We start from the raw sequence: 13,520 nt of genomic DNA, 5'->3' as shown, positions 1-13,520 counted from the left end.
CACGCCCATAATATAATTTCCCAGTGTGCCTTGCATTTTTGACTGAATTGTGAAGTTATCAACCATGACTGCATGTGTTAGTGACAGAGACATGCAGTACATGGTTGTTGAATTCATTCACTTTCAGTCCTGTGGCCTTCATCAAGTGAGTTCCTAAGCAAATCTTATCATTATAATTCAACTCTGTATGACAATACATATATCTCTTAAGGCCTTATTTTGAGGCCTAGCAAATTTCTGGTAACTTTCCCCAAATTCCTAGATTTTAAAAAACATTCTGGTTGAAAGATTTCCAGGAATCTTCCAACCAGGATTTCTGGAAAACCTGTGAAATATACACAAATTCTGTAATCAGAACTGCAAGTCACATTCTGCTGGATTGCAAAGTTATGTGCAATTCCTTTTAGAATCCAGCCAGTTAGGATATCCAACATTTGGAATTTCTATTCACCTGCAACCTGCATTCATAATGGTTGCCAGGATTAGGAACAGTGTGAAGAAACGACCTAAACCATTTAAACTGGAAAAAACATTTCAGTAACGGATACAAAACATCAAAGTAAATTATTGTGTTAGTGTTGTTATTTATCTTTCAGTAGCATAAGATTAATCAATCAATCACTCAATGTACATGAAAAACCAAGATATTGAAAACAAGATATTAAAAACAAATCTACCTGCAGTAGAGCAAGCTGGGAAAAAAGTAAATTTGTTGTCATTAATTTCAAAAAATAGAGTTGATGTGACTTCTCATTGAGTTTTGAGTCCTTACCACCATTTTTTTTGAAGTAACAATGACATTTCATTGACTTTGAGTTCAACTTACTACAAGTATTTGAGTTAAAAATGCCTTGGGGTTTACAGTGTGTCTGGTGGATTTTAATTGCAGGATAGCAATGAGAAGGAAAATGGGGATGTTATTACAGTCAATCCCAGTTGCTTCGGCGGCAGCTGAATAGCAAAGCTGCTTTATGGTGATTATTGTTATTAACTTGAGTGATCTGACATCTAGTGTAATTGTGTGCAGCTTCCCGTTTGGAGAGAATGACCAGGTTTGGTTTCATTTGAGGGAATGGTTGACTCCTGGGCACAATGCTACACTTTGGAGGGATTAGATTTATGACACACACGCGCGACACACACATCCATCCCATTGGTCACAAACTGGTTGAATCAAAATAATTTCACGCACACGCACACGCACACGCACACACACACACACACACACACACACACACACACACACACACACACACACACACACACACACACACACACACACACACACACACACACACACACACACACACACACACACACACACACACACACACACACACACACACACACACACATACACACAGAGAGAGAGGGAGAGACAAACATCAACCTTTGCACATAACAAAAAGTAAATAAATATGATGAAACTCCCATCAATGTCTGTGCTGGCAGCCTCCCAAATAAATACCACAATCACGGTTTATCAAATCCACCAATAATCACGATCTAACTGGCTTTGGTATCACCACCTTCCATAGCCCTGAGGTCAACTGGGGTTCAGGAGTCCGCAGCTGTCAAGAATGGCTTTCTCATTTCATTTACATTTTCAGCAAAATTGTGCTGGTGAGTGATTCCAATGCAAGGGGGAGATATCAGGATTTGAATACGTGTGGGCAGCTGCAAACAGTCTTTCCATGGCTACATTTGCCATCCTGACTACATGTCAACCCCTAGTTCAACCCATTCCCTGGAACCCCAGAGACCTCTGTGACACTGTGCTGTTGACTGTTACTGTGCTAGGGGAGGAGAAGAGCTCAGGATCCTTGGCACAATTCCTAATGATGGATGTTCTGATGTGTTGCCATGCTGGTGTCACATTCAAGTTCAACAGTTCACGAGCAGCCAGGGCACTTATACTTGCTCAAGTTTTGAAATTATATAGACACCTTTGTGAAAGCTTCGGCCCACACACACCAGCCCAGAGCCAGAAGCCACCCGGTGCATTTGTCTTCAGCAGAAATAGATCCCCTCCCTGACGACATATAAGCAAATAGTGTGTCCATGGGCCACACATGGTGAGGGAGGCACAGAGGGAAGGTCATGTGTGTATATTTGAGATGTCAAAGATAGCAGATACACATGATACACACACACACACACTATATATATATATATATAGTGTGTATCATGTCAGCCATTTTGGATCATGAGACTTACAGTAATAACCTAAAGTAAATTCATGTTACTGTAATTACAAGCAAATATAGTCAGTGATCCTATATGGCTTGAAATTGGATGGTAATGACTAAAGTGCTATATGTGGCACTGATTTCAAACTGATTTTGAAAGTGAATAGTTTGTCAAGTGTGTTATGTTGCATAGTGAAATCAATTGAATTTCTGTATTTAAATTATGGCATTTATTCTTATTACAAATTTCAAACAATTGTATTGTGTAAACAACTGTATCGGGGACCCAACATGCAACAGTTAAATAAATATATTTGATTTATTCTAAGCTTACAGAATTATCAAATCTCTCCCAAGTTAAATTGCTTTGTCTGAACATTCAATATCACATACAAATTCAGTAGGTTCCTATACAATGAACATAAAATTGTTATACATCTCAAAACGACATAAGGTTGGGGTTAAGCGCAAGGAAAGTATCACTCAAGCCGATTACTGTAGCCTACCCATGAGAATGGAGAAACGGAGCTTCCCAATGAGCAAAGCATAGCATGGCAGATAGGTAAAAACACTGTTCTTTGTAAAGCAATTGTCTTCTGAATCTGATTGAAGAAAGCAACGTTCAAAAACCTGTTAATAATCGCTCTATTTTGAATACAGTTCAAGCAAGCCTTGACATATGCAATATGCTGCCATTGTCAACACTTACTGCTGAAATTATTGCGCTGGCTTAGATTTAGGTTACATAAAATACATCATTAATTTCAATTTACCATAATATCCAAATAGTCAACATATTATGTCCTTCAGATTCCACAGAGTGAATTTGCTGTACTCGTATCTAATTTTTGTGCGCAATGGCGCCCATGCGCGGTTTGTATATCGTATGATTTTCGCAAGATACTTGATAATCTTGAGGTTATGTGGTCAGTGTTAAGGGCATGCGAATTTAAAAAAAAATGAAATAGAGACATCAATTATTGTAGTTTGTGATCAAGTCAAATTCTTATTATGTAAAAGACGAAATGTTATGTATTGCACAAGTTATGTTATGAAATACCTCTGACACCACCAATATATTACATTGGTGACAGTTTTATTTAAGAAATGTGATGATTGATGTTGAATTTTGCTTATGAGATAATCAAGTCCTTATCTTTTTTTCTCAAAATGTAATAATTCAAGATGTAATTGGTTTAATTTCCTATAGGTCTGTGTACACACTGACGCAATGCAAACACGCACGCACACACACACACACACACACACACACACACACACACACACACACACACACACACACACACACACACACACACACACACACACACACTGAATTACTCCAGCAAAAAATGGGTAAAAAATATTTGCCGCATTTTCTATCCTCTGATGCTCTTGTTTTGGGTCCATGAGTGTGTCGGTGTTTGTGTGTGTGTATCCCTGAGGCAACCCCCCCCCCGCCGGCTGTATTCTTCCCTGTCATCTGGCAAAAGTAACACTAGTAAAATCAAGCGACTCCATCATGTCTGCTTGCCTTTCGCCTCCTACAGCCTCTTTGCACGCAGACTAAAAACCAAACCTGGACCTATGCTGACTGCATCAAGCTTCAGGGAGGCAGGCAAGCTGTCACACCGACAGATTTAACTCTTTCCGGATGTTGGACATAAAATATTTGGGGCAACACTCAGCAATGAAGAAAACAATTATATAAATTAAACATTTACGGTATATATCAACAAATCTCAGATAAGCAGATAAGCTGCCATGTTTTTCTATTTTGTGTCTGTTAATTATTTTCGACTGGACCAGCGAAATACAGAAGAAACATAATGTATTTATTTATAAGTGATTCAAGTGAGTAAAAACGTAAGTTAAAAACACAATATTCAATCGATATCTTTATTCGTTTTGACAGAAAGGCAATAATAACATACTAATTACAACATTAATATAAAAAGGTTCGCAGCACCACAGGGCGGTATTTCCACTCCAAACAAATATGATCTTAGTGGTTCTGCTTTCTATTAACACCTATGTACAGCCTTCGACATTTTGTACAAATCGATATAAATTATGACCTGAGTTTCTGACGCATGCTCTGCAAACTCATATCCACGATGTAATATGGATCAACTCCACGATTTAATATGGATCAACTGAACAGTTTTGCCATTACTCTTCCCGTGTTAGGTAAGCTAGCCTACAGTAAAAATGGTTTACCCCGCTTTTCAGGGAAATACCTACTTTCACTTTTGTCAGGTCTACGTCCAAAACAAGCCAGCGCCAGTTTATACTTTTTAGAGCTCTGGTAAGTTCAGTTGATGTGGAAGGGCCTCGTATTAAAACTCTATGTTTAGTCTTTGTTAATAAACAGCCCCAACGCTTTGCTGTGGTACTGGGTGATGCACTGCGCCGGGGTGCTGTAGATGCGATCCCTGTTGGTACCAGTGGTTGTTATAATCCTCCAGGTAGGGGGGCGACGAGTTGAGGGGCGGCTGCGGGACTTGGGGCCTGCTGGCGGGTGTGGTGATAGAGTTATTGTCCCAGACCGTCGGCGATGACGGGGAGTTGCACGCCATGGAATCGCTGGCATTTGGACTGTGGTCAAGGGGAATCTCGCCGTTCTTGTAAAGCTTCTTGAATTTGGACCTCCGGTTTTGGAACCAAATCTTGACCTGTTAGGAAGGAGATGAATGTTATTAGTCTAAAAGTCATGTTCAAACAATGAACATCGTAATTTTGATAAAAGTAGGCCTCCAGGTCTACGTTATAAGGATACCTGGCTCAAGAACATACAACCAAAACGTTTTTTGTGTGAGCCTTTGTTGTAGTTGTCAATATTCAAATGCAATATTTTAATAAACTATGCTTTTTATTTTTATTTTTTATTTTTTTAACAATACATTGAAACAATAGCGTAGGCTTCCTATTAATCATTTGATATTTATTTACCTGTGTTTGTGTCAGACCGAGTTGAGCCGCAAGTTCGGCTCTCTCCGGGAGGGCGAGGTACTGCGCTTTCTGAAAACGTCTCTGCAACGCTGCTAGTTGGTAGCTGGAGTAAATCGTTCTCGGCTTGCGGATTTTTTTGGGTTTTCCATTCACCATACGAACTTCAGGCTCGGGTTCTTCTTTCACTATAAAGAAAGAAGCAAAAATTGTATCATTAGTTCTCAGTATCAGTTTATGAAAAACATTTAACACTGCCAAAACAATGTAATAATAATTATAATAATAGTAAGTTATAATCAATAGAAATTGCATGTTATACGTGTAATAACATATTATTACTATTATCATTATTACATTGGTATATGCTAGTTGAAGTAGCAATAGCAATATTTCCATGTTGCAATGCTAAAATGGAAAAAGTCTCGGTCATGCTCAACCTGCTATAATAACCTCAAAAGTCGGTCAATATTTTATATAATATCCCAAAATATCTGGCAAGTGATTCACATACAGTTACTATCACTGTAATTACTAACCATAATGGTTTATGACTAGCTGTTAATAACTGCCTATATTCTTCATCAAAGGCTATCAATTAGCACCTTGGTCTCAACTTCAGTATTGTGTTTTACTCTATAGTAACTTGTAATAAATCCCACCTATACAAAATCTGATTTTAACAGTTGAAATGAATTATATGTGTGAAACCCAAATATGACAGAGCAGGACGCCATTTAATTGTTTTCGCTATCTCTGCTATTTCCTTCTATTTCGTTTAACAGGAATAGTCAACCAATATATGTTAGATGGTTCTCAGGTAGAGCAGACCTATACCACATAAAACTACCCAAGAGACTACCTGAATGTTTTTTTTCACAGTATGTATGCAGCCTATCCGTCTCTCTCCTCCTCTCTCTATTTACGCAAACACGGAAACGATTCAGTTGTTAAAACTCCGAAATGAGGCAAAATATAACACAGAAATAATTCAAATATTTTTCAGTATTTACCTGAGCTTTGAGGTGAAGCCTGCAGATGATCTCTGTTGTAATGTCCATATTGTCTGTAGGCATTTGTGTAAGGGTATTCAGACTTGGTGGGATAAACTCCAGCACCACCCATTCCATTCAGATTGAATTGGTGATGGTATGCATTCATTTGTTGCCCGTATGTTTGACTCGGATAATATTCGTGATGGCTGTGAGCCGTTTGTCCACTGTAGTAACCCATGTCCGTGACTGAGGACTCGGGAAGAGTCGGAGAGTCCTTGGAGCTCGGATGGCAACTCATAGATCCGGGGAGATCGGTCAAAATGCTCGCTATCTTCTTTTCATAAATCTGTCCACTCATCATGGGTAGACAAGAAAGTCCACGATAATTCGTAAATACAGAACGTTTGTTCAGTAGTGTTAAAATAAATCGCAATGAAGAGATATAGTCAGTAGCGCGTCCTAAACGCAAGTCCTTGGAGAGCAAATCTTCAAACTCTCCTAGCTGTAGTAACTCCGTTGTGGCAGCGCTCCCCCCCGGTGAAAATGAATTATAGAGCGCTGGGATGGATACTGCGTTTTCATTGGCTCCAGTCAATATTTTTTTTCTCTCCCTCTTGGCCTCAAGGCGAAATAGTTGCGCTCAGTATGAAAAACCTACACTTGGCCAAAAGTGCCTAAACACGCATGCCTTTTGGCGAGTCAGGTCTGGCTTTTTGAGGCAAGTTAGAGTTATTTAGCTGTTGACAACATCACTCCAAAGCATAGCAAAAAAAGCTATAAACAAAATTTGCATGGCTTTGCATGATCCTGTGCTTTGTTTGAAATGGAGCTCAAAGAGTACTGGCACTCTTGTGGCCTACTACGTATCCCACTGTAGCCAGAACGTCTGTCTCATTACTTGTCCTTGTTCTTAAGAAGAGCTAAGATACAGAATTAAGACATCGTATTTACTTATTCAAAGGGGGGCAAACGGTGCCCCTAGCCTATCCATTCTCATTCAAAATTAGAAGAGATCAAACGGATAAGGAAACCATTCCATTGATGTCTTTGGGGAAATTATTTTGTTGTGTGTGTGTGTGTGTGTGTGTGTGTGTGTGTGTGTGTGTGTGTGTGCGTGCCTGTGTGTGTGTGTGTGTGTGTGTGTGTGTGTGTGTGTGTGTGTGTGTGTGTGTGTGTGTGTGTGCGTGTTCCAAAATCTATGTAAATCTCCAAAAACAACAAACTGTTACTGTTATTAAAGGAGTGCTCATTGATTCGGTCTCAAAAATGATGTGAAGTAGATGCATGAAGTAACATTACATCCAGGTTCTGTAGTTTTTTTTGGTGATATTATCATCATCCAGGCTTTAGACTATCTTAAGGTTCTAGTCATTTTAAAAACCTTCCATGATATTCTATGCCATAATTTTTTTTAAAACAAAAAACACAAAAAAAAATGTCTTGTTGAAAGCATGGGCAACACTGCTCCCTAGTGTATGGTTGAAAGATTGTGGAGAAAGGTGCTCATATATATGGTACCAGTCAAAAGTTTGGGCACACCGACTCATTCAAGGGTTTTTGTTTATTTGTACTATTTTCTACATTGTACAATAATAGTGAAGACATCAAAACTATGAAATAACCAAGTAACCAAAAAAGTGTGAAACAAATCCAAATGTATTTCATATTTGAGATTCATGAAAGTAGCCACCCTTTGCCTTGACGACAGCTTTGCACATTCTTGGCATTCTCTCAACCAGCTTAATGAGGAATGCTTTTCCAACAGTCTTGAAGGAGTTCCTACATATACTGAGCACTTGTTGGCTGCTTTTCCTTCACTCTGCGGTCCAACTCATCCCAAACCATCTCAATTGGGTTGATGTCGGGTGATTATGGAGGCCAGGTCATTTGATGCAGCACTCCATCACTCTCCTTGGTCAAATAGCCCTTACACAGCATGGAGGTGTGTTTTGGGACATTGTCCTGTTAAAAAAACAAATGATAGTCGTACTAAGCACCATCCAGATGGAATGGCGTATCGCTGCAGAATGCTGTGGTAGCCATGTTGGTTAAGTGTGCCTTGAAATCTAAATAAATCACTGACATTGTCACCAGCAGAGCACCCCCACACCATAACACTTCCTCCTCCATGCAGTTAACTCTGATGAACTTATCCTCTGCAGCAGAGGTAACTCTGGGTCTTCCTTTCCTGTGGCGGTCCTCATGAGAGACAGTTGCATCATAGCCATTGATTGTTTTTGCAACTGCACTTGAAGACACTTTCAAAGTTCTTGACATTTTCCGGATTGACTGACCTTCATGTATTAAAGTAATAATGGACTGTCTTTTCTCTTTCCTTATTTCAGCTGTTCTTGCCATAATATGGACTTGGTATTTTACCAAATTGGGCTATCTCTGTATTTTTTTATATTTTTATTTCACCTTTATTTAACCAGGTAGGCCAGTTGAGTTCTCATTTACAACTGTGACTTGGCCAAGAAAAAGCAAAGCAGTGCGACACAAACAACAACACAGAGTTACACATGGAATAAACAAACATACAGTCAATAACACAATATAAAATGATATATACAGTGTGTGCAAATGAGGTTAGATAAGGGAGGTAAGGCAATAGGCCATAGTGGCGAAATATTACAATTTTGAAATTAAACACTGGAGTGATAGATGTGCAGAAGATGAATGTGCAAGTAGGGATACTGGGGTGCAATGGAGCAAAAAAATAAACAACAGTATGGGGATGAGGTAGTTGGATGGGCTATTTACAGATGGGCTATTTACAGTTGGATGGGCTATGTACAGGTGCAGTGATCTGTGAGCTGCTCTGACAGCTGGTGCTTAAAGTTAGAAAGGGAGATATGAGTCTCCAGCTTCAGTTATTATTGCAATTTGTTTCCGTCATTGGCAGCAGAGAACTGGAACAAAAGGCGGCCAAAGGAGGAATTGGCTTTGGGGGTGAAATATACCTGCTGGAGCGAGTGCTATGGGTGGGTGCTGCTATGGTGACCAGTGAGCTGAAATAAGGAAGGGCTTTACCTAGCAAAGACTTATAGATGACCTGGAGCCAGTGGTTTTAGCGATGAATATGAAGCAAGGGCCAGCCAACGAAAGCATACAGGTCGCAATGGTGGGTAGTATATGGGACTTTGGTGACAAAACGGATGGCATTGTGATAGACTGCATCCAATTTGCTGAGTAGAGTGTTGGAGGCTATTTTGTAAATTACATCTCCGAATCAAGGATCAAGGATCGGTAGGATAGTCAGTTTTACGAGGGTATGTTTGGCAGCATGAGTGAAGGATGCTTTGTTGCAAAATAGGAAGCCGATTCTAGATTGAATTTAGGATTGGAGATGCTTAATGTGAGTCTGGAAGGAGAGTTTACAATCTAACCAGATACCTAGGTATTTGTAGTTGTCCACATATTATAAGTCAGAACTGTCCAAAGTAGTGATGCTGGATGGGCAGGCAGGTGTGGGCAGCGATCGGTTGAAAGAGCATGCATAGTTTTACTTGCATTTAAGAGCAGTTGGAGGCCACGGAAGGAAAGTTGTATGGCATTGAAGCTCGCCTGGAGGTTAGTTAACACAGTGTCCAAAGAAGGGCCAGAAGTATACAGAATGGTGTCGTCTGCGTAGAGGTGGATCAGAGAATCACCAGCAGCAAGAGCGACATCATTGATGTATACAGAGAAGAGAGTTGGCCCGAGAATTGAACCCTGTGACACCCCCATAGAGACTGCCAGAGGTCCGGACAACAGGCCCTCCGATTTGACACACTGAACTCTGTCTGAGAAGTAGTTGGTGAACCAGGTGAGGCAGTCATTTGAGAAGCCAAGGCTGTTGAGTTTGCCGATAAGAATGTGGTGATTGACAGAGTCGAAAACCTTGGCCAGGTTGATGAATACAGCTTCACAGTATTGTCTCTTATTGATGGCGGTTATGATATCGTTTAGGACCTAGAGCGTGGCTGAGGTGCACCCATGACCAGCTCGGAAACCAAATTGCATAGCGGAGAAGGTACGGTGGGATTCGAAATGGTCGGTGATCTGTTTGTTAACTTGGCTTTCGAAGACCTTACAAAGGCAGGGTAGGATAGATGTAGGTCTGTAACAGTTTGGGTCTAGAGTGAGTCCCCCTTTGAAGAGGGGGATGACCGCGGCAGCTTTCCAATCTTTGTGGATCTCAGAAGATACGAAAGAGAGGTTGAAAGGGCTAGTAATAGGGGTTGCAACAATTGCAGCGGATAATTTTATAAAGAGAGAGTCCAGATTGTCTAGCCCGGCTGATTTGTAGGGTCTAGATTTTGCAGCTCTTTCAGAACATCGGCTATCTGGATTTGGGTGAAGGAGAAATGGGGGAGGCTTGGGAAAGTTGCTGTGTGGGGTGCAGGGCTGTTAACCGGGGTAGGGGTAGCCAGGTGGAAAGCATGGCCAGACATAGAAAAATGCTTATAGAAATTCTCAATTATCGCGGATTTATCGGTGGTGACAGTGTTTCCTAGCCTCAGTGCAGTGGGCAGCTGGGAGATGGTGCTCTTATACCCACCCCCCCTACCTTGTCACAACACAATTGATTGGCTCAAACGCATTAAGAAGGAACAAAATTCCACAAATGAGCTTTTAAGAAGGCACACCTGTTCATTGAAATGCATTCCGTTCATGAAGCTGGTTGAGCGAATGCCAATAGTGTGCAAAGCTGTTATCAAGGAAAAGGGTGGCTACTTTGAAGATTCTCAAATATAAAATATATTTTGATTTGTTCAACACTTATTTGGTTAGTACATGATTCCATATGTGTTATTTCATAGTTTGGATGTCTTAACTAGTATTCTACAACGTGTAAAATAGTAAAAATAAAGAGAAAGTATTTAACGAGTAGGTGTGTCCAAGCTTTTTACTGGTACTGTACATATTTTAATGACTGTAGTGACACTATCCACCTCTGTGCATTCATACTCCTGTCGATGTCACATATGTAATGAATTCCTCCAAGTGGAGTATTCTATTGCATTCTAAACACAACACATTGAACCCTGCCTGTTAATGTATGAGGTTATGCTACCCCCTTGTGGTGTGTATGTGGAAGGTTCAACAGTATATGTACACTGTTATAAACAAACAAATGTATAGCAATTGCGACCTGGCTGGAAACACAACTGTAAGAGGGATAATTCATTACTTTATATAGATTCTTTAATTCTAAGAGACTCTTCACCAAAGAAGAATGCATTGCGTAACCTTGACTCTCTGGTGTATCACTGCAATTTTGCAATAGAATGCCTCCACATACGTTACTGGGGTGAAAAGCAGTGAATATATATTTGGCCATAATGACAAGAAGTAGGCCTCGAGGTTATCTACATATGTAGTCCTCCTCATCCCAAGTGGGACATAAGGACAATAAGTAGGCCTCGAGGTTACCTACATACGTAGTCCTCCTCATCCCGAGTGGGACATAAGGACAAGAAGTAGGCCTCGAGGTTACCTACATACGTAGTCCTCCTCATCCCGAGTGGGACATAAGGACAAGAAATAGGCCTCGAGGTTACCTACATAAGGACAAGAAGTAGGCCTCGAGTCCTACATCCCTCATCCCGAGTGGGACATAAGGACAAGAAGTAGGCCTCGAGGTTACCTACATACGTAGTCCTCCTCATCCCGAGTGGGACATAAGGACAAGAAGTAGGCCTCGAGGTTACCTACATACGTAGTCCTCCTCATCCCGAGTGGGACATAAGGACAAGAAGTAGGCCTCGAGGTTATCTAAATACGTAGTCCTCCTCATCCCGAGTGGGACATAAGGACAAGAAGTAGGCCTCGAGGTTACCTACATACGTAGTCCTCCTCATCCCGAGTGGGACATAAGGACAAGAAGTAGGCCTCGAGGTTACCTACATACGTAGTCCTCCTCATCCTGAGTGGGACATAATGACAAGAAGTAGGCCTCGAGGTTACCTACATACGTAGTCCTCCTCATCCTGAGTGGGACATAATGACAAGAAGTAGGCCTCGAGGTTACCTACATACGTAGTCCTCCTCATCCTGAGTGGGACATAATGACAAGAAGTAGGCCTCGAGGTTACCTACATACGTAGTCCTCCTCATCCCGAGTGGGACATAAGGACAAGAAGTAGGCCTCGAGGTTACCTACATACGTAGTCCTCCTCATCCCGAGTGGGACATAAGGACACAACAATATTCTGCCACTTGAGTTTGTCTTTGGCCACAGATTGGGCCCTGTCCCATGGAATACAGCCAGCAAGACCTGATCAGAGACAACCTACAGGAAATGTATGTCAGTTTTGAGATTAGAGCACATCACTGTAGTGCTACAGACCATCCAACAGGTGGCCTACATGTCACATCATAAAACTTTACATCTCTCTCTCTCTCTCTCTCTCTCTCTCTCTCTCTCTCTCTCTCTCTCTCTCTCTCTCTCTCTCTCTCTCTCTCTCTCTCTCTCTCTCTCTCTCTCTCTCTCTCTCACGTGCACACAAGCACACACACACAAAGACGTTGTATACTGTCTAAACTCTTTCACGTGCCTGCTATGGTTCCTGGTGGAATGCTGTGTTATCTAGATCCGAGGTCATTGAAGGCTTCTGCTGGAATGGTTATAGAACAGAAGCAAATGAAAGACTCATTGTTAGTAAGTATCCAAGGCAGACGTTTTTTTTTCTGAACTTCAATTGTACAGTAGACCAAGCTGCATAACATATTCTCACAAAGTCGCTTGAATGAATTATTTCTGTACTTCCCTAGGGTAATGTGTTGAACTGGAGCATCTGGATGTATTCCAGAATAGGACAAAGGCTCGGGCATCTCACTGTAAACCAGTAATTACTGGCTAACCAGGGTTTAGTCCATTGACATACTGGATTGAGCTCACCTTTTGTAGGAGACATTCTAAATGGAGCTGTTTTCCTTGAGGAGAGCAATTTTCTGCCAAACCACTCAAATCCTTCTAAGAGCCAGCTGTGTCATTATGTTAGCCCCCTAGGCCTAAAGGGGTGTCGGTATAATAGTACTGAATCGACTGACCAGCATTAGACAGACTGACTTGAGTTTTTTGGAACTCCTACTACAAGACTTTAGGACTGTAATATGACAATGGTCACATTCAAACCAAATGTGGGGAGGTTGATTTTGCTGGAGAAATGACACTTTAAGAAAATACTTTTTGTGCTGAGACAATTGGAGTGGAGCCACTACCTAAAACAAGACTGGGTACGTCACCTGTGAAGTTGAACAGAACGCTCTGTCAGCTCTTTGAAGGATCTATCTACCCTCTATGTCACTCACTTACTCTCTTGTTCCACACAAAGTACCTATTTAGTTTTCAGCCATTCTTTTTTTCGTTTTTAGTCTGCTTCTCCTCTCGGGAGACTGT

At 41.1% G+C, this 13,520-nt stretch overlaps 1 protein-coding gene across 1 annotated transcript; it reads right to left on the bottom strand.

Moving 5' to 3' along the window:
• Nucleotides 1–4,074: 4,074 nt before the first annotated feature.
• LOC118366366 (homeobox protein Dlx3b-like) lies at nucleotides 4,075–6,665 on the bottom strand. Its single transcript, XM_035748985.2, has 3 exons — nucleotides 6,152–6,665; nucleotides 5,142–5,326; nucleotides 4,075–4,864 (listed from the first exon to the last, which is right to left on the bottom strand). Exons 1-3 carry the CDS (start codon nucleotides 6,492–6,494, stop codon nucleotides 4,553–4,555), a joined length of 840 nt encoding a protein of 279 aa, XP_035604878.1. The 5' UTR covers nucleotides 6,495–6,665; the 3' UTR covers nucleotides 4,075–4,552.
• Between the last annotated feature and the right edge of the window lie 6,855 nt (nucleotides 6,666–13,520).

This window comes from Oncorhynchus keta, chromosome 3 (assembly GCF_023373465.1).
Source record: "Oncorhynchus keta strain PuntledgeMale-10-30-2019 chromosome 3, Oket_V2, whole genome shotgun sequence".
Taxonomy (NCBI): domain Eukaryota; kingdom Metazoa; phylum Chordata; class Actinopteri; order Salmoniformes; family Salmonidae; genus Oncorhynchus; species Oncorhynchus keta.
This window is presented reverse-complemented; position numbering and strand designations above follow the sequence as displayed.

Excerpts from the sequence above, each read along its gene's own strand:
- LOC118366366 (XM_035748985.2), bottom strand. The coding sequence starts at position 6,494 with ATGATGAGTGGACAGATTTATGAAAAGAAGATAGCGAGCATTTTGACC. Across the intron at positions 5,327-6,151 it reads GGCTTCACCTCAAAGCTCAG|TGAAAGAAGAACCCGAGCCT; the intron begins GTAAATACTGAA and ends CTTTCTTTATAG. Across the intron at positions 4,865-5,141 it reads TCGGTCTGACACAAACACAG|GTCAAGATTTGGTTCCAAAA; the intron begins GTAAATAAATAT and ends CCTTCCTAACAG.